This window comes from Parasteatoda tepidariorum, chromosome 8 (genome assembly GCF_982258835.1).
Source record: "Parasteatoda tepidariorum strain Cologne lab strain chromosome 8, Ptep-v5.0, whole genome shotgun sequence".
Lineage (NCBI taxonomy): Eukaryota > Metazoa > Arthropoda > Arachnida > Araneae > Theridiidae > Parasteatoda > Parasteatoda tepidariorum.
Genome location: NC_141762.1, coordinates 28,856,882 through 28,882,075, shown reverse-complemented (window position 1 = coordinate 28,882,075; position 25,194 = coordinate 28,856,882). Strand labels below are relative to the sequence as shown.

Below are 25,194 nucleotides of genomic sequence, written 5' to 3'. Positions count from 1 at the left end.
ATTATCTCGCCGAACCCAGCTCAGTAGACGCACGGACTCGCATGTATTTCATCAAACATGTAAAATTATTGGAGTTTTCATACACTATGGACCTACGTTACGCCACAATGATTTGTGAAAACGTGGAATAGAACAATGTGAAAAGCACGCTTTTGCATAATACGTGGCGAAAATCGACATGGTAACGAGAAAAAAAACTCTCATGTTTGAAAAGGGAAAATTAAGCACTTTTTAAATACACCAAATGAAAAAAAAACACCCTTAAGGGCTTTTAAATAACGGAAATAGAAAATAAGCACCTTTAAGCACTTTTTAAAAACGCTAGGCACCATGTGTATGTTAGAGCAAAATCACAATAAAGTTGATCAAATGTTTTCTCACCAACAAATCATTCATTTCAATAGGCATATAAATGTTAACATTCATCATTTTTTTATCATCCATCATAAAATGTTGTTTCAGTAAGAACTCATAACTTTTAAACCATTCGACTGATTATTACGATTTTTTTCAATTAAAGTTCATTGTATTTTGAAGGGGTTAAATCCAAAAAATGTTAATAAAAAAAGAAGAAACTATATATTGCTGAGCATAGTCCAAATTTGAGAAAAACTAAAATGTCGACTCACCATTTCATGTGGTCTACATTTTGTATTGTCTCCTTTTTTAGATCTCGTTTAAATTCACTCGTTAAACTTAAAACATAAGTATCAAAAAATATATATAAATCATATAATATAACAATATGCTTCAGTATAATAAATGATAAAACATAAGTACAATATAGAAAATTCCTACAATGAAAAAAAAAATTTTTTTTTAAATATTTCATTAGATTTTTTTTCGATTCTGCTATACAAAAGTAAGCCATATCTTTTGAAAAGTTTTCAGCTATTTTAATAGCAGTCATCAAACTTGTGTTAAATGGTTTATAAAGGAAAATAAAATAAAAAGTAAGAAAATATGTATTATTTAGTCTTATACAACTAGAGAGATCAAAGTTTCTTCTGAAATGTTTTGAAAAGTTTTTTTATATCGAACTGTATTGCTACATTCTTATAAAGTAAACAATAATAAAAATAAAATAGTATATTTTTTGAATAAAAGTAATGGTTAATAATTTAACTTATTTGTAAAAAATGCAAAATATTTAATTCTATGAAAAAAAATCAAAATATTTTTATGAAACTTTAAACTGTTTACAAAATTACAATAATTTAAAAAATGGTGTTAACACATCGTTGACTGGTAAAGAGTTAGAGTTCAATGAACTTTCATTATCTACTTTAATTTATGAAGCTTAGAGCGATAGAGAATATTCTTAAATTTAATTTCTTTTCATTTAATAGAAATAAAATCTATTGGAGTTCATATTCAGAATGTTTAACTTTACTTCCATATTCAATAACATAATCACAGCCGGTGATATGATATAGTTTCTATAATTGACAATCAACAAAGAATCAAAACTGTGAATAAAAATGAAGAACTTTATTTTGTTCTAGAAAAAAGATAACCAACTTTGTTGGGAAAATAATATTTTCTTAAAAAATTCTTTACACAATTAACTTTATAAATAAAAACAATGGATGGTAGTTTATTTATAACATATTCTACAGACATCATCAATTTTATAGAAATAAAAACAATCATACAAATTTAACTAACAAATGCGTTCAAACAGAAGAATGATTAGCCTGAATTAATATATATATACTAACTCAAATTAATTTGTAGCTGAATAACTCTTTAACTGTCTAAGTGTTAGTCTTGAATTTTTGTTAAACTTTTAGATGCAGGCTTTCCAGCATGTAGTAATGGGTAGAAGGAAAATTTTAGTACAATGTTTCACAGGGGATGCACTGTTTAATGGTTTAATGGAACATTTCTTAACTTAGTTTAAAATACAGGTCTGATTGCTTTACTGTACTGCAAAATTTTTTTATTAGTAAAGGTAAAAAAACACAAGTAAAAAAAATTTAAAGTGTATGGATGCTATTTCAGAAGAGATTTTTTTTTTTAACCAACTTGTTTTAGAAGTTTGACTATTGAGAAAAAGCAACCAACTTGCAGTTCACAATAAAAAAATTAAACCAAGTAGTTTGTTTCAGAAATGCAGTCAAACTTGTTCACGTCAAGAACATAGGGACCGAGACAATTCATTTATTAACTCATAGTGATTGCTAAACCATAGTTGGTCAAAATTATTGAACTTAAGAGCCACCATTCCTATCATGGATTTTAGATTATATTTTTGATTTTGTTTTTTTTGATATTTTTTGTACTTAAAACACTTATTCCTTTATTCAGAATAGGTGATGGCCTTGCATTTTACATGTTGCGAAAGGTACTGAGAAAAAAAGTAAATATCCACAATCATTATTTTAAATGAAATAAAAGGGAATAAATTTATATTTAGAATGTGCAACACTCATAGAGTGAAATTCAGGAACTCAAATATTTGGACAAAAATATTTATGCAATCACATGAACAACAACAAGTTATTGAATGATTTCCATATTAACAGCCATTATACAGCTGTTGCTGCACTGATTGTATAAAGGCCTGTTTAGATGATCCAATTTCTTGGACAGAGATTGATTGATATTGATGGAAACTTGTTTTGCTTTGAGCTTTGATCGTGTAAACAAACATCCAAGAACTTGGTCTAACTTCTTGGACGATAGTAGAGCATGTTCTACTTTCCATCCAAGTTTTTTCTCCCTTAACCAATCAGCGTCATAGGTTTTGTGACGTCAACAATCAGGAAGCAAATTATGTCATCTTCTTGTCTGTTTTCATATATTTTAGTCCAAATAAATTGATCTGTTGTGGTTTATTTGTGTTATTATGATTTTATTTGAATTTATTTAGTAATTTTAAACTTATGTAAGTATTATTTTAAAATGTTGAATATGAACAATGCGCATGCGCAAGTTTTTCTTTCAACGAATCAGCGACATTCAAGAACTTGGATAGTGTCAACGAATCATCCAATTTCTTGGACAGAGAAATCCGTCCAATTTCTCGGATTCAAGAAATTGGACCGGGTAAACAGGCCTTAAGTCAGGACAAAACAAATACAGGTCAACACACACTGTTGCTCTTTTATGTTTATGTGCAGTGCTCAAAATAAAAAAGTGTTAACTGAACAACTTTTAATCTATTGATTGAGATTTCAATTATTAGAACCCAATCTTAATGGTTTAACTTAAAATTATGTAAATTAATGCAGACAATATTTTAAGTTACAATATTAGACAAAAAAAAGTTTCTTACTCTGAATAAACATGCCTTTTACTATCTGGAAAATTTGGTCAGGAGAGTGGTTGAATGTTTAGACTCTTTAAGACTATATTTACTTTTTGAATAATTTCCCACAGTTCAAGAACTTTAAAATTAAAGGACTCCTTTCAAAGGGAATAAAATTTCCAGTAATAGTTAGATACATTTTTCTGATCGTTGCAGCAAAGTAATTTTCAAAATTATAAATTTTTTTTAACTAAATCCAAGTTATGCTTGCAACAACAGAATTAATACAGCTTTTTTACAAAAAATAAGTAAGTATTTCACGTTTAAAAAAAATTCTTTTCATACGCAGATTAACTCAGATATATACTCTTAATACCCTGATTCTTTAAATTGAGGCTTGCAATAAACAAGTTTCATTTTATACAACAAATTTTTCTAATTTCACATAGCAGTAATAAATTATAATTACAATCAGTTATAATACATGATTCTAACAAAGAATCGGCACAATACTACATAGATTCATAATGTGGCAAGACCTCGCAGGCTTCTAGTAGTATTTCCCCTTTTTGACAACTGTTCAAAACTTCTATATTTGAGTTCTCAAAGCTTAAAGTCTGTTCTGCATTAGAGGTATTAAAATATAATTCATTATTGCAAGGAGACATAATTTCTGGAGCTTCCAAAATTTTAATCAAAATAGGTTCCTCTTCAGAAACATTACAATCTGAATTAATCAAGCTATTCCTGCCTCCTTCCATGCAGACAACAACAGATCCGTTGATAACAGGGTTAGAACTATGAAGAACTTGCTTATTAGATACTTGTGATTCAGTAATATTAATGTCATTAGAATAGATATCGGGTATTGGCTCATTTTCAATTGCTGGTCTTTCCACCCCATCAGGGTTATCAACATTTTCTGCACTTTCACTCATCATAGCTTCAGAAAGTTCCAAGCTTTCATAACGGACTGTTTGAAGTCGAAAACAGCCATCTTCATTTAAGTTGTATCTGAAAAACACAAATTATGGAATGGGAATTATTAATATTGAGAACTATTGAATGAAAATTATTGACAAATCCAATTTTGTTTTGTTTTGAACATGGACAAACATCTCCATTCAGATTGTAATTAAAGCACAAATTACTGAATCAAAATTGGTGAAACTGACAAAGACAATGAACTTCTTTTAATTTTAATAAGGCTAATTCAAAACATTAAATAAAAATAACAGATAATTTGAATTAATAATAATTTCCATTATATTTTTCATTAACATAATGTTAAAGCTTGTTATTAGTATTAACTTAAATTTTTTTCCATTTTTTTTATTAATTTGAAATTTGATGTAGAGGCAATCTTTTTTTCTTTTTTTTAAAAAATAAAATTTCATTTTCATATGCTTTTCTCTAATAACTATACTTGAATAAAAAATTTTACATATACAACGCTTTTTCTTTTAAAAAAAACTTGAACATGGACAACCATCTTTATTGAGATTTTACCCCAAAACACAAATTATTGACATTAATAATTACAGAGGACTTTATTATAATTTGAATGTAGGTAATTAAAAGCATTGGATAATTTAAACTTACAATAATTCCCATAAAATTTTTCAATCAATACAACTCTGAAAGTTTCTCTTATTATGTATCTTAAATTTTTCCTTAGTTAATTTGAAATAAGATACAGAGACTATTCCTATTTCTTAAGTAAAATTTTATTAGAAGATTTCACTAATCACCATAAATTAGAATAATTAAAGTTTACAAACAGAGTGACCCTTTTTAAATTCAAAGATAGATAATTCAAAATATTTAACAACTCGAACTCACTACTTACATCATTCCTGTCAGCCACATTGTCAAAATTTGTCACTATTAAATTAAATTTTTTTCTATCTGTTTGTATACTTTTTTCGATTCAGTGTTCACATTTTTATCCATTCATTGTGAATTCCTTTTTAAAGACACATTTAAATATAATTGCAATGAGATGCAACCCTTTTCAAACTCTCATGGTTCCAGCACTTTCCATTAAAATTTTTAAGCAATCAATGGATGTGTAAGAAACATAAGTTAAAATATCACTAAATAAATATTGAAACTTTCAAGAACACAATCACAAAATATGAAGCACAAATTAGAAAATAGAATAGAATTGATGGTTAACCAAGTATAAATGAAAGAACTTCCTTGATTCAGAAGAAGCTTATAAAAATTCTGGTGTATACTTTAACTTATGTTTGTTGCGTTTATAAAGTAAAGTGGAACAAATATATAAGTAAAGTGGAACAAACTAGACATTGTTGGATGTTTTATCGTTACGATTAGGATTTAAGTTTTCATTGAATATTACCACCATTCATTTTTTTTAATTAAATGAAAAACAAGAATTTAACTAAAAATAATTTAAAAAAATCAATAAATAAAATTAATAGCTTTCCATCTTTCGTGTGTTGTCATCTATTTTGGATAATTAATTGCTTCACCTCAAATTACCTCTCAATCAGATTATTGTTTTTATACTGGATATCATTCTAAATGTTGAGAAAGTCAGAAACAGAAGAGCAAAAACAAATAATAGTGAAAAATTAGCATTAAAAAAATTATTCAGGATTATGGTTGCAAAAGGAAGAATTGCGATATTCTCAAATGGACATCTACTTTTTCTCATCAAAAATTGATCCTCATAGTAAAAAACTTAAAATAGAGTGGAAACAACATTTTTAATAATGATTTAGGCAATGTCAAAAAGAGATAAATATCATGGGGAAAAGATATAACATAAAAATTATGTTTTCTTTCTGTTGCTATTTAATTACACACAGTAGAGCTTCAGCTTTTGAAGTGAATCACTGGCACTTCAAAAATGCAAAAAATTATTGCTCCAACTCACTTTTAAGTTTTTTATTGTGAAGGTATTTAAAAAAGTTAATTTATAATCACTACATACACATATATTTACTACATATATTCAATTACACATACAACATAGTAAAAAAGAATGTTTTTTTTAACAGCATATAACAACTTACCGAAATCTGCAGTGACCAGAAGGCCAACGGAATTTATGCACACCCAAAAGATGTTTAGTCAGGTAGTTTCCACGAGTAAATATCTTCTCACAGAGATGGCAGGCATATTTCAAAGGACCCTTTTTCTAAAAGAAAAATACCATGAGTAATTTCAAAAATGTTTTTGACTGGCTGGTTTTTTCCCTTTAATGTTTCTTCTTTTTAGAATTTGCTACTATTATTCTGTTTCGTTTTCCTTTATCTCTTTTATTAATGTTTTAAAAATTATGTTCTTAAAAATGGAATATTTAATTTATTACATATTTTTTTCTATTGAAATAACAATTGAAATAAACCCTAGAATATAAGCATTATCTTTCAAAAGTTTAAAATATTAAATTTTAAACTTAAATGAACTTAGAACCAGTTACAAAATGTTTAAGAAAGTGTGTCAACAAGAAAATCTTTAGATTTCATCCTATTTCTTTAAACAGCCTTAACTTGAGAATTTTTTGAAACTTTTATACACTTCTATATTTTAAAAATATTTCAAGGGCATAAAATCAAAAATAGCATTAAACTAATAAAAATATTAAATAATAATTTTACATTAACGTCTACCAAACTAAGAATAAAAAAAAAAACTTAAACATAGTCATATTTGCTAAACTTCTTTAGGTATAATTTTTTTTAAACCTTTAATTGGTTTTATATAATTATAACCACTTAACATTATTGATAGCTGAGTCAATGAATGATCTAAGTAATATTTTAGTCAATTTGAGTAAAAGAACTTTAAAGTTTATATCTTGACAGTCAGAAATGAATGCTTTGCCAGATTTTTACTTCTTATTTGCAAACTTCCGACTGGCAAAAACTATAACCTTCATTTCAGCGGATCCCATTCTTTGTGTCTAAATTTGGTATCAGAAGACATGGTTTCTCAAGTTACTTGTTGACTATAAACTGAAATAATAAACTTAGATCACTCATCTATTCTGTCACTCACTGAAATCTTTGGAATTAAAGTCCTTAGCAAAATAAATTAATGCTGCAGAATTAAATAAGACAAAAATTCCCCAAGAAATATCAATTTTTTCAAAAATATCATTTATATCTCCTTAATTATAGCCAACACAACTATTTATAATATAAATTAATACCAATATTGTAAAGAAAACTTATATCACTGTTCCTTATCAAAAAGAATGTCTTAAAAAGATTCAATCAGAAAGCATGATCAAAGAAAGATAGTTAAAATTTTTACCGTATGCTTTTTTCTACAATGAACACTAAAGCAAGTTTGAGATCTGGTAGCATAGGAGCAGTTTTCGACAGGACATGTATAAGTAGGAACCATACTATGGGATTCGAGATGTTTTCTTAGATCATTTTCTGATTTGCACCTAAACAGAAAAATCCATTCTATAAAAACTACTTTTATTTCATGTTAGATCAATAAAATAATGCACCAAATAAGCAAATTTAGGTTAGTAAACATACACGGTACTTGCTGTTTTGTGAGAATTTAAAATCACATGCAAGATATTGTCTGCAGTCCAATTTCTCACTGTGAGGAGTATCAAAACTTGAGAAATTTAAAGAAAAATTTGAAAAGTGTATGGACCTAACGCAATGAGGGTGAGATAGCAGGTGCGGTATCTCAGTGAAGTAAGTAAAAATGTAACCCATCTCCTTTTTTTGATCATTTCACTACAGCCCAGATCTTGGACTAAATGATATTCATCCTTTCTATCACCTGAAGTCTTTTTTTCTTCTTGTTGGCAAACAGTTTCAGGTCAACAATAGGACCAGATTCATTGTTGCCCAATGGTTGCACTCCCAAGTGGCATCAATCTTTGGAAAGGGTCGGTATCCTAACACTTATGGCCAGTTATAATAAATACTTTCATAATGGTGATACCAGTGTCGAAAAATAGTCTGACCATTGTAGTTCATTATTTCATAAAAGTTAGTTCAAAATGATTTTTTAAATTTTTTTTAATGGAAATACATTCTGGGATCTCTGATAAAACAATTCTTGTGTAACACTGTAGATGCATTGCTTAACTTTCAGAGGTCCAAACTTCCAAAGAAATTTTTTTAAGAAAGATCCAAGCATTGATTTCTTTTAAAAAGATTTAAAAAATCACAAAGGAATTCTTAAAAATGTGTAACTGTTTCGGAACAACTTCAAAAATGTATTTGACAAAGTTTACCTAGGTTCAAAAGCAGTGGTTGTAAAGTCTTTTCTCAGTCTGCTTTTATCACCATAGGAGACTTTTTTCAACAAAAAAATAAATAAATAAAGATTTAATGATAAATTTCTTTGAAATGTTAATAAAGTAAAAAATTAGTCTCCTTCTTTTGGAAAAGTGTAACTTTAATTAAGAGAAACAAAAGGCTTGTAGAGAAACAAAAGGCTTTAATTAAGAGAAACAAAATGCCAGATTTAAGTATAAGTTAGATCGGCTGCAACTTAAGGTCCTCAAATCTAAAATATCTTTTTTAAGCATTACTCAGAGTTGTCTAAAATATGTGGGGCCTTCCGAACCACAATTTTTTTATTGTATTGCATTGCTCGGAGCTGGTCAAAATCTGCAAATCAACAAAAAAAAAATATCTCTCTAATTTCTAGTAAACTGTTTTCTTACTTGCTGCCCTTTCACGCCTTTCTTGGTGTCAAATTTTTAGCACTAATCTCATTTGAAAATGGTAGTGTTTACTAAATTGAAGGGGGTTTTAGATTGGTGTCTTACATCACTTTTAAATCAGTAATAAGACAAATTTAACTACCTACATTAACTTAGAATAAAAACCTATTAAAAGAAACTCAAAGTTGCATGTCTTTTGTATTGTTTTCCCGCAGATCTATATTGAATGCTTTTACCCATTATTTGTTTTTATTCTGTTGGTTCATCAAAAAATATAAATAGGGGAAAATGTCCAGCTCTTTCAATGCTTATTCAGAAATATCCAGCACTGGAAAGCTATACTAGATAACATATAAAGGGCACCACTACCTTCAATAGTTTAGGGCTTCACTAATTTTAAATTCTGCCTTGTGTATGTACAGTTTGTCTCAAACATTTAAGCACACAAATTTTTAAATTACAACAAAAATGAAATGTTATCAAGAAATGTTCATTAATTAAAATTGATTTTATTATTTAATATTGCAATTTTTAAAAATTTTGTTTGAGAGGACTGTTTTGGAGTTTAAGCTCTTAATGAATTTCTTAGTAAATGAGCGATTGGTTGGATGAAGTGATGTACTTCCAGGAAATCACAAAGACAGTCGAATTATTTCAAATTAAGAAGTCTGACAATCACTAAGTCAAAAGCTGCAGAATTCACACAAAAAAAGAAAGTTTTGAAAATTTATAAAATCTTATGAAGATCAAAACATTGTATTTATCAAGTGCTGAAGAAAAAAGATGATTTTACATGAAAACAAAGATGTGAATGACAGTGTGCAATGAGTGTTCCATCAATAGGCGAACTCGGGCACTAGTGTCAAAGCAAAATATGTCAATTCGCCAAATAAAAAACACTATCGGTTTAGCAGTGTCTAAGGACTCGGTCCTAGACGTATTTGAGAATGCATTTTGAAAACACTTTACTGCAAGCCATATCTTAAACTACATCATAAGCTGGCAAGAAGGAACTGGGCAAAAACTCACATGTTGTAAGGTAATAAATGTTTATCTGCCTACCTCCAGGCATAATCGCAGTGACATGGCGACATTGTTGCACAATGTTATAGAGTTCTTGTAGAAAGATTTTTCTTTTTGAAAAGTAAAAAAGTTTAGTTTTCTTTTCTGTAGAAATTTACACATAAAATTTGAATCAAATATTCAGCTAATCACTTTTTGGAGCTCTCAATTTACGCCAATAGTATTGTAAATCGAGATAATGTTTCGATTATTTTTGGCAGTTATTGATATTGATTTTCACATGGTTTTTAAATATCTCAATATATTTAAAACAATATGGAAAATTTGAATCGAATCGTGTATTTGAGTATTTACTTTTTAAGGTAACGATTCTATTGTTTTTTTTTTAGATGTTACTGCTATTGATTTTTCCATAGTTTTTAAATCCGACATTTCTTATACGATATTTATAACATCCGAATTTTGAAACCAAATACGCATTTGAGTAATACCTTTTTGAGGAGTCCATTTCGCGTGATTTCGTCATCGATCTTTTCTTCTTTTTTCCGGCAAGTACTACTACAGATTTCATTATTTCTAATTATTTTTTTATTATGATGATTATTTACAAAATGTGAAGATGGAAATAATTAGTGCGTTTTCTCCCCCAACAAAATTTGAGAATATCACCCATAATATTAGAATAAAAAATCATTTACATGTTTCATTAAAATTTTTTATATATGATAGATATTTCGTAAATACAGCGCTTTTGTTATTTTAAATTAGTAACATACATGTTTTGTTATTATTAAAAGTATCTTGCAGAAAGATACTAGTGCTAAAGAGTTTTGTCGCAGATAGCTTTAAAAATTGTGCCACAGGGGTTATCTGTACTATTTAGTCTACAAATGCATACTAGTTGCTATTACTTAGATTTTTGAAAATTATAAAAACACAATTTTCAACAAATATTATGGTGCAATGTCAGTCCTTAAATTTATTTTACCAATGGACAATTAGGACTTGTATTCATTCAATAATTTTTGATTTACAGTAAAAAATAAATTTATTATCTTTCAGAACAGAACTTGAGGAATTTAAAACTACCTAATTTATAAAAATATTTATTATTCATAAATTAAATCATTCATTTTTAATAATTAAGTAACCCAAAGGGAAAATCTGCTCAATAATACATGCACAGTATCTAGAGCCACAAGACTCCATACAATAAAAAATAACATCTACAGTACTCAAACATAATCCCAATAAAGTTAATTAAAATTTTCCTGCATTTAACTTATTACATCTGCAGTTACGTCCAGTATAACAGAATCTACATCCAGTGTATGTACAAAAAAAAAAAAAAAAAACATTTGAAGAAAAAGATACAAAATAATCAAACCTGTAATCACAGTAAGGGCAAGAATGTGGTTTGACTTCGGAATGTCTGTATGACATGTGAACTCTGAGACCAGAAGGAGTAGGGCACGTCATATCACAGTATGGGCATTTGTAATGATTTACTAAAACAGAGTTTTAAAATTAGAGGTGTAATAATAGATTCATGAAGAAAAAAAGCAATTCATTTAATAATAGATCAAATGGCTATATATAGAATATTCCAGATATTCAAGCATCAGCTCTTACAAAACTATATAATTATTCAGCCATTTACAATATTTTCTTATTATTTTACCCCACGGCCTTTGTCGTGACTCTTCAACTCAGCCTGTTGGTGTCCATGCTCTTTATTTCCCACCATGCTTTATTTATAGTCTTTAATTCATTCATAATAATTCTGAGCCATGTCATTTCAGGTTTACTCCTTTTTCGCTAACGTTGGAGTTTGCAGTCCAGTGCCCATTTTACTTTGAATTTTTCCAGCTTTCTGATAGTGTGTCCAATCCATCGCTATTCATGGTTTCTTATTTTTATTTCTATTGGTTTTTATTTACTGATTCTGAAATTCATTGTTGGAAATTTTGTGAAACCATTTTATATTAACAAGTCTTCTGAAACATTTATTGATAAAAGTCTGTAACTAATTTATATTTGTTTTCAGGTTGTACGGGGTTTCTGATCCGTATATTAGTACCGATTTAACATTTGAGTTGAATATTCTTATTTTTGTTTCATTTGATATAATTCTGCATGCCCAAAATTTATTTAGAATTGCAAAAGCACTGTGTGATTTATTCAACCTGTTGGCTATATCTTGATCTGCACCTCCTCTGTCACTTATAATTGATACAAAGTAGGTAAAACTGTGATTAACTTCTTTAATTAGATAGTTTTTCAGATATATGTTGCTATTCTGCTTTGGGTAATTTTTCATAATCTTTGTTTTTTCATTGTTAATCTTTAATTCACATCTTTTTGCAGCAGTAAGAAGGTTATTTGTACTGGTTTGCATATGTTGTATGTTGCTTGTTAGATGGCAGAGATCGTCTGCAAAATTCAAATCGCGGAGATATACTGTTAGTGACCATCATTTTCAATATAATAACATAAAATAATTGATAATAGAAACTGTTAACATACCAAAATTTTCAAATGATAAGTCACAGTGCAGCCAACTAATATAAATTTTTTAATGCATTTTCTTATGTGATCTCTATTGTATTTTCCTTTTCCCAAAATTACTAATTAGGAAAAAAAAATTAACATTAATTTCATAAACAAAAAAATTTTATAAATTTATTATTATTATTATTTTTTGGTGGAAACTAAAAGCTAGATAAAATAGGAACATACAGTCAAACTTCATACTGCAAAATTTCACAGGAACACCCTATTTACTGCAAAGCATATAAATTATTTTAAAAAAATTAACAGTACCTTTCCAAAAAAAAAAGAAGCAATTATTTTGTTTTTGTTGGTGGAAATGGAAAATTCAATAAAATAGGAGAATATAGTAAAAGTTGCACTTATAAATGAAACTTTATTAACACTAAAAGAAGCAGTATTAATTGGAAATATGCAGCAATAACATATAAATGTAAAATACACATAGATCAGAAACATAATAATGGCATACTACTGCTGTAACAATAAATTATATATAAAAAAATTGGCAAAGAAAAATAACATTATTTTACCATGGTGTCTCATGTGATCTCGAAGCAGCCGTTCCGATGAGAGCTTTCTACAACAATATTCACAAACATAAGAGTCTTCAGCTTCATCTGAAAACACAAGTAAATTTTTACAGAATAAGAATGCATATGATATAAGTAATCCCACAAAACTGAAGCATTGAACTATACTTGATTAAAAAAATTGATTGGCTTTGAAAAAATATTAAAATGGTAATAAAAGTCTATATGTTTCAAGGGCTAAAATAAAGACAACCATTCTCAAGACTTGCCAGACATTAATGAAAGAAAGAAATAGATTCGAAACACTAAACATAAAGTTGCCAATGAAAAATGGAAAAATAAAAGAACACCTTATTTACACAAGATTGAAAAAAGGCATCAGACGTCATAAGCCTAAAAAAATGGCTTGCCAAATTTACACTATTTCATTTCTCATGATTAAGAATTTCAACTTGCAAAAATAGGCAGAAAATAAACACATTACTCAAAGAGCATATCATCACAAGTCTGAATTCCTGCTTGACTTGAATCCATCTTCACCTGGCAATGCTTGCCAAAAAGCGGGCTAGGAGAATTGGAGGTGAAAAATCCAGTTATAGTTCTGCTTCTGATGTCAGGTCTCCTATAAATGGGAAGTAAAGGTGAAAAACAAAACTAGAAAAACCTATGTAGCCAAGAGAGGTAAATCAGGGTAAAATCCATTTCTACACATTCTGGAGGAGTGGTGAGGAAATAATCAGGGTTCTGTTCAGGCCGAATTTACTACCATTTAGCGGTACCTTCACAAATTCAATTTTAGGAAAAATGGTAGTTTCAGAAATTCAACTTTAGGAAAAATGGTAGTTTCACGAATTCAACTTTAGGAAAAACGGTAGCTTCGCAAAATACATAATACAATATACAAAATACTGTAATCCATATACTTGTTTAATATAATTTTTAATTTTTCACAAATTATGTCTAAATTTTCACAAAATAGGTACCTCTCAAAAAAACCTAGACAGATCCCTGATAATGTTGTTCATAGCATTTATATGAATAAACAAGATTCCAGGGCATTGAGATGAGCTGATGTGTCAGAAGTGTAAATGATTTTGGCACAGTCAAATTTGTATTTATTCCTAAGATTATCTACAATCTTGGACTGATCTATCATAATTTATGATGAATATGTCCGTTATTAATAATACAATAAATCATAAATTGCATACATTGTTAGAATCTTAAGCATAAGTTTAATTTTGACAATGTCAAATTTTTTTTCGCCATTGTCACATAAGCACATCGTTATACCCTGGAATCTTATTTCATTTGTATGATTTCTGATTCCCTTGCTGCCAACATGAGTTCTTCATCCCCTTTTGCAGGGCACATGAAAATGCATTTTGTCCAGATGTGCCTCTCTGAGCTACAACAGTTTTTCTGTTGTTTTTTTTTCCCTTTTCATTTATTTTTCTGTTTTACTCTTGGCTACAGCAGTTTTTCTAGTTTTGTTACCTTCATTTTTCATTGGCAACTTTACCTTTCATGCTTAAAATCATTTTTGCTTTCCTCATTGTGTCTGGCAAGTCTTGTTAATAGTTGCCTATTTTTGAGTGCTTGAAATATGTTGACTTTCATTACCATCTTCATACTTTTTTTAGGCCAATGAAGCTCAAGTATAACAGTGCATAGACTTTAAAACGCTCAAAAGACTTATTTGTATAAAGAAATATAATAGTTACCAATCGGCATCTGCCTTTGAATATGGTCAAAAAATTTTGTTCTTGACGCAAACATCCCTCCACAAGTGGGGCAAGCAATAAGTTTCTCCTGTGTATGAGATCGTAAATGCTCTTTAACTTTATACTGGTCATTGAATGTCCTGTTACATCCTATACATTAAAATTTTAAAAAAATACTTTAAAGGAACAATAAAACAAAATACAAGCAAACTGTTTAATAATTTGTACAACTACAAGCAGATAATATTTGATGTAACAACATTCTCAAATATGAGCTAGTTTACTGAAACTGATATGATATTAAAACATTGAAAACAGTTGCACGAAATTTGACTTAAACAATTCATAAACTTTTGCTTCAAATGATATTAACAGGGTTGCCACAGTAAAAAATGAACAGAAATAGTTGCTTTTAGTAGCCTCAAGCATGAAAAAGCTAAAACTATGAAAATAGTTGCCTGAACAGGAACAAAAATTTATCAAAAATAGTAGCCAAAAAACTAAAATTGTAGTTTAATTGTTAAATACTATGATTAGGACTGGTTGCCGTCAGAAATTTTAAATCATGATACATCGTCTGTTAGACATCGCGATGTATCGCGATTTAGCATATGTTTAGAAATTACCTATGGGAAATCTATTATTCTATTAATCTATTATTCTGTACTTAATAAATGTAAAATTTTTTTTTACTTATTTATTATTATTTTCGTTTTTGAAAATAAAATTGACTTAAGATTTTTGTTTAAAAATGACACTGACTATCTAACAAATTATAAAACAAACAAGTATTGAAAGAATTTTAATAAAAATTTAAAAAAAAAATACTCTAAGTACTAATGTTAAATTATTAAAAAGCGTCAAAACATTACTAAACTTTTTATTTAATTAAAAAAAAATTCTTTTTAACATTCAAATTTTTTTAAAACTTTTGTTTTCAGTTTCTCAAAAATAAAAGCAAATTGAATAAAGGTAAGCTTTTTTTTAATTTTTTTATAATTAAAAACAACTGAACATTTATTAGTTTAAAAATATTCAAATTATTATACTTACCTACATTAAATAAATTTGAAAAAACTAACTTTTTATAACAAAGTTAAATACAAAATACCCCTATTAAATTGTATTGCTTGAAATTAAAAACAATAATTGAAAAAAAACCAATGAAGAATCTTTTTCTATTTATATTTTCTTTTCGTTGATCTATTGAGCTCAGAATGAAAATTTAAGATAACAGCGATTGGGCAGCAATCGCAAAGTAACAGTAGGTCTACGAAAAATAAGTATAAGTATAAAAATAACTTCGCTAAGAGTAAAAAAGTCTCCCAATAGTCGCCTATTCCTGAAAATAGTTGCTTTTTTAGCCTTTTCAGGCAAAAAAAAAAGTCGCCATAGTCGCCTAAGGCCGAAAATAGTAGCAAATAGTCGCATTTTAGTAGTCTGTGGCAACCCTGCATTAACATACGTACGTTAAGAGTTGCACACACAAGAAAAACAAATAAATTACGAGCTTAAAGACATCATAAATACACTATGGAAATAAATCTAGTGACAGCATTATTGAATTACTAGCAATGAAAGAAAAAGGTTAAAAAAAATATTACATTCAATTCACATTAAAGCAAAAAAAAAAAAAAAAAAAAAACATTTAAGGTGAGAAATATATACATGTGTTTATTTCATTTATCTAAACTGGTAACTTTTCAAATGAAGAATTGAATATTAATTTTTTCAAATTTCATTTTTTTTAAACTTAAAAACTGATGACTTTCCTTCAAAAGAAAAAAAGGGGAAAAAAAAACGGGTATTTTTATTATTTAAAGGAAATATAGTGCATAACAAATACAATTTCACACAAAATCCTGAGAGGATGAATTCGTCTAATAATTTGCAAAGATGTTATTTATCCTTACAAAACTTTAAATGAATATAATTTTCACATAATTTCACCATATTTTTTAATAAAATTATTTTAGAGATACTTATTTATTTCGAGATATTTGCTACAATATTTCTCTGATTCAAAGGAGGGTGGAGGGGCTAACAATTTAACACAACAGTACCTATATTGGTATATTAGGTGCCCATTTGTTGTTAATAATACAGTCAAAAAAATTTTTACTACCCTTGTAGTAGATAAGTATAATTTTCTCTAAATGTATACTTTAAAAAAAAATTTATGAACAAAAAAACATCACTAACCTTCCCATGAACAAATTGCAGGCCCCTTATCACTTTTTTTACTGTCAAACTTTGCATGAGAATCCACATGACGGTAATAATGCTCAGCACATTCATATACTACCTAAAAATAACAAGTTAAAGAAATCGTAAATATGCTCATTTTATATTCATAGAAGCAATTTTAATTAGTCAATTCAATTTATAATTCAGTAACATTTTAAAAAAAATAATAAATCGTAGAAAAGGCCTTTTATTTGAGCACCATTTTTAGAAATTGCTCTTTTTTTTTTTGGTGAAAAGAGCGAAAAATTTCAGCAACATATATTTAGTGTATAAACTTTAAACATAGAGCCATAGTCGCTCAGGAGAAAAGCATTTGCCTCCCAATATAAGGCAAATATAATGGTCGCAACTGATCCAAGGGTGACTAAATGTAATAAAAGAAAAATTAAAAATTTATCAGTCAGTTGCCATCTGATTGATACTCTTTACATCAAAAATGCATCCTATATGAATTTAATATTTTAAACATAAATATGGAGTTATGAATATTTTGAAATCTTCAGAAAATTATTTCGCGTTACACTTCCTTCTAAAAAAAATTTTCATTTTAGAAATAAACCTCGTAATGTTTACCATATTTGAGAAAAGCTTTGAAAGAAATTCCTTACAATACAATCAGTGGTTCTTTTAATCATTTAATCAATATTTGAATAAGTGGCTGCATGTTTTAAAAAGAAGAAACTCTTAAAAATGCTACAGCTAGCCACTGGCCAGTAGCTAAATTTCCAAACTTTGCCCTATTCTTTCCAATAAGATGGCTCCGGTGCTGTACTACAGTGATTGCTGGCCAATGCCAACTCTGTGCTCCTGGCTTCTACTGATAAAATAATAAAACATAAAATATATAAACATACATAACATTAAATATCTTCAGTGGTAGATGCATCATGGGTTAAATCTTCGCGACGTCAAGCTAATTGTGTGAGATTTTTAAGCTTTTTTATCTTCCCGTAACACAAATGAGGGGCTGATTCTATTCAAAAGTCCACAATGAAGGCTCACTTGATCCAGGAGTTCTTTTCTCTTCTTGGTCAAGTTCAAAATTACAAGGCCACATAGTTGAACATTGAAAAGTCATAAACACAAAGATAGGTCAGTTTTTTAACGCTGGTTGCAAAATAAAATAAAACTTTAAAAATGAGCTGTACATTATTAAAACATCTTTATACCCTTATAGCAATTTAAAGACGTAAGAACATTACTGTTGAAAAACTCTCTTATAAAATGTAGCAACTGAATTTAGAAAATTACGAAAGGTTACCATGGTAAACACAAAATTAAAGTAAATATAAGAGCAAAGAAGAACTAGACGTACCTGGAAAACTGTGACTTTTCCAAAATTTACTGAGTAATTTTTGAAATACAATGTGTGCTAGTTTGTAATCTCAGTGGTTAAAGAAATCAGTTTTTATTGTCATAAAATTTTTAACGAAATTTAGATAAAATACTGAAAATTTTTTTGTTATTAGACTATCAATCGCCAAAATATCTTAACCAAAACTTCTTGATTACACAATCAAACTTACTAAAAATGAGATAGATCTTTTAAGTGAGAAAATAAGAAATGTCCTGAATTAATATTTCGTAACAGTTTTCTATGAAATAGACCATTTTCAGGTATCTTACATAACAATATGAGATTCTTGTTTACATTCACTAAAAAGACAAATTATTTTCATCACTCTAAGAAGATGGGGCTTAAAATTCATCAAAATACTAAAGAGTTAGTGTGAAAGTGATAAGGATTTTCTTCCAAATAAAATAAGAGTTGCTTACTGTTTTTAGTTCTCTGTCGAAATTGGTAAATTCCAGAAGTTTTCCTTCAGTTTTCCAAACATTAAAAAATCAATAAAAAAAGAGACTTTAATTTGTAAAACCTTACTAGTATAAAACTTTAATTAAAATACTGTCTCACCCACTGAATAAAGATTTTTAAGGTAAATTAAACATTATACAACTATGCTTCAATTTATCCTATTGCAAACTTATCCTATAGTAAACTTATCTTCGTTATGTCCAATAAAGCTATCTCACTTCATATAAAAATGTAATATTATATTTGTATCACTAGCACAACAGCCCAGGGTGGGGCCTGATCTTCTCCAGAACATTTCTTCATGCAGTTCTGTTTGTTGCAAGATCTTGTTTGTTCAACATCACTTATTTTGAAATCAAATCAATGAGTCTAACCATTTAAATTTTGGACGCTTTCTAGTTATCACATTATATAGCAGGCACTATAATACAATATATACAGTCAATAAAATTCTAAATGTATATATTAATGTCAAATAAATAGAGCTCACATAATAAAAACTTCTGAGTTTTTTCTCTCAATGTGTACTACTGTTTAGAATAGTAAAATTTTCACATTAATTTTATTTTCAAAATTGCACAAGAATTCAATTTCAAAATTACATGAAGAAATAGTGGATTAAATATATTTGTCAAAGAAACAATTTGCAAAATAGGTTATATTTACCAAGCAATCAACCCATCCACAAATCAAGGGATCAGGAAGTTCAGGCACAATGTTGCGGCTATGAATGCTAGCTGAGCAGTTAGGCAATTTTTTCTGCAGTTGAAGATTGAATCCATGGTATTTGATTTTAGTGTGGAATGCATGAAAATAAATGTGTCTTCTGAGCTCTGGTAGAGATTCTGTAAAACCCTCACAATCTTTCCAGTGGCAATGTAAGTCCCCTAAAGAGTTTAAATATCAAGTTATGCAGACTTGTTTTTCTTTTAAATGGTCTAAAAGTAACAAATACTATGCTGGTTAACAGAGTCAAAATAGAATAATAAAAAAACAAACAATTTAATTAACAAATAAAAAATCCTTAATCTTCAAAAGGATTGAAGGGTCATCATCATTTGTTTATATTTGCCTTATAGTAGTCTTCCCCAACCTTTTTATCACAGCAGACCTGTCAACGTTTGATCATTTTACCACGGCCTGCTGGGGGGACAGACGTTGATTGTTTATATTTTAGATTATTTTGATTTTTTAATTTAATTGTATTTAAACATACCTTCAAAATAAAATACAGTTACACCAAAAAATAAATTTTAAAGTGGTTTAACATTTTAACTTACTAGAACGTTAAATCAATGAGAACCATGAGCTTATTTCTTTGCAATGAGACGGTTCCATCTGGGGGTTATCGGAGACATTGACACCCGAAGTGTGTTGCTTATGTCCAGTTTATTCTGTTGCTTTGTTTTAGTTGCTGTTACAGCAGAAAACCCTTCTTCACACAGATAGGTTGTCGGAAATGGCAATAGGGATTTAAGTGCAGCGCTTTCGTGTTTTATTTATGATATTTACAGTTATGATGATTGACTTTTTTATTAAAACTAACTGAAAGAGAAAATAGTTTCGGTAGTTTTCTTTTCTTTACTTTTTAAAACATTAAAAAATGTATATCACTACTTTCGGGGGCCCCTTTTTTTAAATAAATAAAATTTTAATGGAACACATTCATTTTGGGGTATAAACCTAGGAATTCAAATTCAGTTTCAATGAAATGGGCGGCCCGGTACCATTTGATCCATGGACGGGTACCGGTCCGTGGACCAGGGTTTGGGGAACACTGCTTTAAAGCATCTCCTACAATTTTATTTACGAGATTATTTCTACATATTCAGCTTCATTTACAGCAGTGATGCGTCATAAGAAGCAAGATTCAGAATTGCGTCCAATCTCCTTCTCAGAGAGCCTGCACCATAAAAATCTAAATTTGAAATTGTTCAGGTTTTGTTATTGTGGTCTCAGGCCATAAAGATCTAGATTCATGAGTATGCAGTTTCTGTAATTAATTCTTTATGCATAAAAATGAATGCATTCAATCTCTGACCAATCTATTTAGTATCAGTCACAATATTAGTAATTGGATATAACTTTGATTTTGGATCCAACAACTGAGTAACAGTCACAAGAACCTTATAATATTTGAATCAGATACTTATAAAACTTAATTTAAATCTTAATAGAAGAGAAGAAGAAATAAAAAATAAAACTTCTACTGTTTTTATTAAATCTAGTTTAGTTGACTTATTTATAGTAAGATTTAGTAGAATTATTTCCTATAGTACCATAAAAATTATATATAAGGACCATTATTTACTTTTCATAAGTTTTGTATTGTAGCATAAGGATATAAATTAAATGAAAAAAGAATATCAACCAAGTTATTATAAACTTTACTCTGAATATTAAATTTCTTCAATAAATAATAAAAGGAATGATTTAATATATAATGTAAAAATATCGATTAAAAGTGATGTAGGTCACAATAATTATGAGCCATTAAATTAGTTTCAAAAAATAAATTGGAGTACACATAATTACAATGCACCACAGATTAATTCAATAATTGACAATGTGTTAGCTATTCTGGTAATCATAAAATGCAATATTTCTGTTTTTCAATTTAAAACAACTTTATTTCTGAGAAACTTTACCATAATGCACCCATTTTCATATTTTACCACTTTAAACCATTGTAGTTCTTTTAATCGTTAAAATTTTTGTAACATTTTATCCAGTTTTTTAAGAATATTTTTACTTTTTTTTTTTTTACTATATCAGGTCTGACCAGTACTTGAATTGTTTCATTATTCAAACATAAGTTAAAAACTTAGATTCACCCCTGAAACTATAGATTGAGTTACAGATAATATTATTAATTATAACAGAATTACGACTCTAAAAGAAAAATTTTTCATTAAAATAAGGTGTTTTTTTTAAAACTAATATAATACTTTTTGGAGGAAAAAAAAATTTTTTTTTTTTCTTCTTCTTTTCTACTACAATAGCACAGGTTTTTAAAATTTTAGACAAATTTTTTTATAATAAACATAAAAATATCTTTAGTCATTTTTTTATTTTTAACAATAAAATAATTTTGCATCTAAATTTTAAATATTTCTAGATAACAGAAGGGTAAACTTGGAACTTTCTCCCTGTATAATAAGCATTAAAAAATAATAATAATGAGACCATTGCCGTTACTATTATTTCTATATAAAAAAAATGATAATAATTTTTGAGGAAAAGAAATATTTATTTGAATATTCTTTTACAATAAAATACTAGGCAATAGGTTAAAACTGTAACAACTAACACCACATCAATTTTCTTTTTCAATTCAGATTTTATTTATAAATGCATAAAAAATGCCCTTAATAAATATCTTCTTTCTATTATCATAAATCTAATTATCATAAATCTAATTGTCATAAATATTTGACCCAACCACCATTACATTACAATAATGCATCCTACAAATTCCTCAATCTAGAATATAATTAAGTCTTACCATCAGTTAGTTTGCTAATGTGTTCTGACACCAAATGTGAAATCAGACTATCAACATCTTCTTCAACTATAAAACATTCTTCAAATTCGCATCTTAGACTTAATGGTTCAACCGCATAGGGTACCGGTTTTCTTTTATCAGCTTTTCCATCCATCATTACTATTTTAAAATAAAAATGATAAAATTTGGAAAAACATAAATTAATTTACTTGTAAATCATAATGTAAAACACTACTGCAGACAGAATAGTGCAAAAGAAAATTATATTTTTAAAGGAAAAAATTTCAAATAAATATGTTTAAGTACTACTATAAGATGGTATTGTGTAAAAATTTCACTGATAAGGGGAATTTTTTAATGGAATAATAATAAAAGATTTTAGATTAATTTAATTTGAACCTCAATAACTGATTACTGTTACTATGAATTCTACGATTAATAATTTTCTAGGAAAGTATTAGGAAATTCCAAGGTTTTTATAAAAAAAATTTTAAAAATATAATTTTCCCTGACAGTTGCATATTCTCTTGAATCTCTAAAATCTTGGAATTATGTAGAAACTTTTTTTTTGAAAATGCAATTATACGAAAAACCATGTACAAAAAAATAGGTTTGCATATCATTTGTATTTATTTATTTATTTTTATCTTATTCAATATAATTTTTTTAAACATAGATTATTCTGCTTTGATTTATATCACTGTAAAGGGATGTATTTTCTATAGTGCGTTTTTCTGTTAATAGCAATTATAACTTTAATAAGTAATTGATGTAAACAAATTAAAAGGAAGCTTCTTTCTAGGGCAAAATATAGCCATATATATATATATACTTATATATTTGTGAATTAACATGCATTATAACAATAAAAAAATAAATAGTAAATGTAGTATCCAATCTCAAAAAAATGCAATTTAAAGAGTTACTTTATAAGAAGGAAATGACAGTATTTAAAAATTTTCTAGAGCAACTATATTTTCTTTACCAGTTTTTAATGTTAACAAATACTTCACAAATTTTGAATAAAAATAGAAGTATTTTTTGGCACACAGCTAGCATAAAACAGTCAAATACTTAGCATAGTTTAAAAAAAATTTTCCTTTTAAATACCAAGAGATACTTTAGTATCATAACCTGATAATGCCAACAACTAATGCCAAAAGGCTTTAGTAATAGCAAAAATTAAAAAAAGTGCAATAGAAGTATAAAAAAAACCCTATAAAAAAACATATATGAATGTTTATTCGTAGTTGGCTACAAGTTATACCCTTAGAGTTGGTCCTCCTTCTCCGATGCTTTTTTCAGCTTCTTGTGTACCACTGCCTGTTGTCTCTTATGTTTGGTGACTTTCTTGGCGCAGGTACCTATATAGAAATCTTTCCAAATATCCATAGCTGGCAATAAGTATGGGCAAAAAGGGCCCAGAATGCCACTCACTAAGGATGCCAAAATATGCTCAATTGCTTTAAAAATTTCCAGAAGTCAACACTTGCCTTACAAAATTAGATCTAATAAGAGGGGCCCTATTTTGTGGCTTTGCCTAGGACGTCAAAAAACCTTGTGCCAGCTTTGGAAATAACATTTCCCAATTCTTTTGAATGCAATTTAACCAGTTCTTGTATAATCACTGAGGAATAAAAAAATTATTAATGGCTTACAGGCACGTAACTATTTATAATAAAGGAGATTGCACAGCAGCAGTCGATGGTAATTAACCAATAATATTGTAATTAAAATTTATTTCAGGTGAATAGTCTATCATTAATGCAAGGGGGAGATTTCCGTATCGTGATCTGTGGCAGAATAATCGCAAAGTCTTGGAAACTTCCTGGCAGTGGCCCGCGAGAAATAAAAAAAAAAAACATCCCAGAAAGGAACCAACTCGAAAGGTATAACTCGTAGCCTCCCCCAGGCAAACATCTACATGTTTTTTTTTTTTAAATTTGCAAGTTTAAAAATCTATTTGACACCTTGGCGATTGTAGTTGGCGCGACAGATAACAATACAGAAATATCCAAAGTGCAAGCTTGTAAAAAAATTTAACAGGAGCATCAGAGACATTTCCGTATCATAATCTGTCACGAAACTACAATCGCCAAGGTACCAAATTGATTTTATACTTTCACATTTTAAACTTACACACACACAAAAAACATGTAGATGACATGTGATACACCTTTCAAGTTGGTCCCTTTCTGTTTTGTTTCCAGTTTCTCGCGGGTCGCTACCCGCAAGTTGCCAAGGTTATTCTGCCCCAGATCACCATAAGGAAATCTTCCAACAGCATCTAACAATATACCTATAATCAGAAAATTATCATATTTTGTTCACAGATATTTTTATAAAAAAAAGGGAGGGTAAGAAAAGCACTTAATTATTAAATTGAAATAATATTTCTAGCACAAACAATAGAATGCGTTTATATTACTAATTAACTATAGAATTTGTTACTGACCATTATTGATATAAAATTAGAATTATCGCAACTAGTAAGAATGTAATACCAGAAAGAAATTCTTAAAATTAACTTTGAAAGATAACTTTCAATTTTCACAATTTAGACGTTGTAATCCTACAAAGATATTTTCTAAATTTCACGAAGCATTGAAGTTTCGTTTTGGTTTTCAAAAATTTCGATAAAACTTGAGCTTGAAATGTAAAGTTATAAATAAATAAAAAATTTCTGAGCTCGTAGTGAATACAAGTTACTAAAGCTCCAAATATTAACTCAAATCAACTTTACCAGTTTGCGTCAATAATTTTATGATAAATATACTAAGTAATATTAATATTTAAAATTATTCTATTTTATTCATATTTTAATAGTTATTAAAATATGTTTAATAACACGGTCTAACCATGTGGC

At 28.2% G+C, this 25,194-nt stretch overlaps 1 protein-coding gene across 6 annotated transcripts; it reads right to left on the bottom strand.

Annotated features, from left to right (window-relative positions):
- Positions 1–1,476: 1,476 nt before the first annotated feature.
- Positions 1,477–25,090, bottom strand: Hinfp (Histone H4 transcription factor). Of its 6 annotated transcripts, none has more exons than XR_011636715.2 (11): positions 24,833–24,993; positions 22,329–22,487; positions 19,490–19,710; positions 16,963–17,065; positions 14,761–14,910; positions 13,037–13,123; positions 11,341–11,461; positions 7,544–7,682; positions 6,298–6,422; positions 3,075–4,267; positions 1,477–2,566 (listed from the first exon to the last, which is right to left on the bottom strand). XR_011636715.2 is itself a non-coding variant. In XM_016069865.4 (10 exons), the coding sequence occupies exons 2-10, from the start codon at positions 22,483–22,485 to the stop codon at positions 3,766–3,768; spliced, it is 1,605 nt and encodes a 534-aa protein (XP_015925351.3). In that variant the 5' UTR covers positions 22,486–22,487; positions 25,072–25,090; the 3' UTR covers positions 1,477–3,765. The 6 variants fall into 6 exon arrangements, 4 of the variants coding, with proteins under 4 accessions (XP_015925351.3, XP_071036648.2, XP_087006204.1 ...); XR_011636716.2 differs by lacking the exon at positions 24,833–24,993 and adding an exon at positions 23,596–24,131; XM_016069865.4 differs by lacking the exon at positions 24,833–24,993 and adding an exon at positions 25,072–25,090 and having other exon boundaries at positions 1,477–4,267.
- Positions 25,091–25,194: the final 104 nt, after the last annotated feature.

Coding starts and splice junctions, on each gene's coding strand:
- Hinfp (XM_016069865.4), bottom strand. CDS start 22,485: ATGATGGATGGAAAAGCTGATAAAAGAAAACCGGTACCCTATGCGGTT. Junction 11,462..13,036: donor AGATCACATGAGACACCATG/GTAAAATAATGT, acceptor ACTCTGTTTTAG/TAAATCATTACAAATGCCCA. Junction 4,268..6,297: donor TCTGGTCACTGCAGATTTCG/GTAAGTTGTTAT, acceptor TGTGTTTTTCAG/ATACAACTTAAATGAAGATG.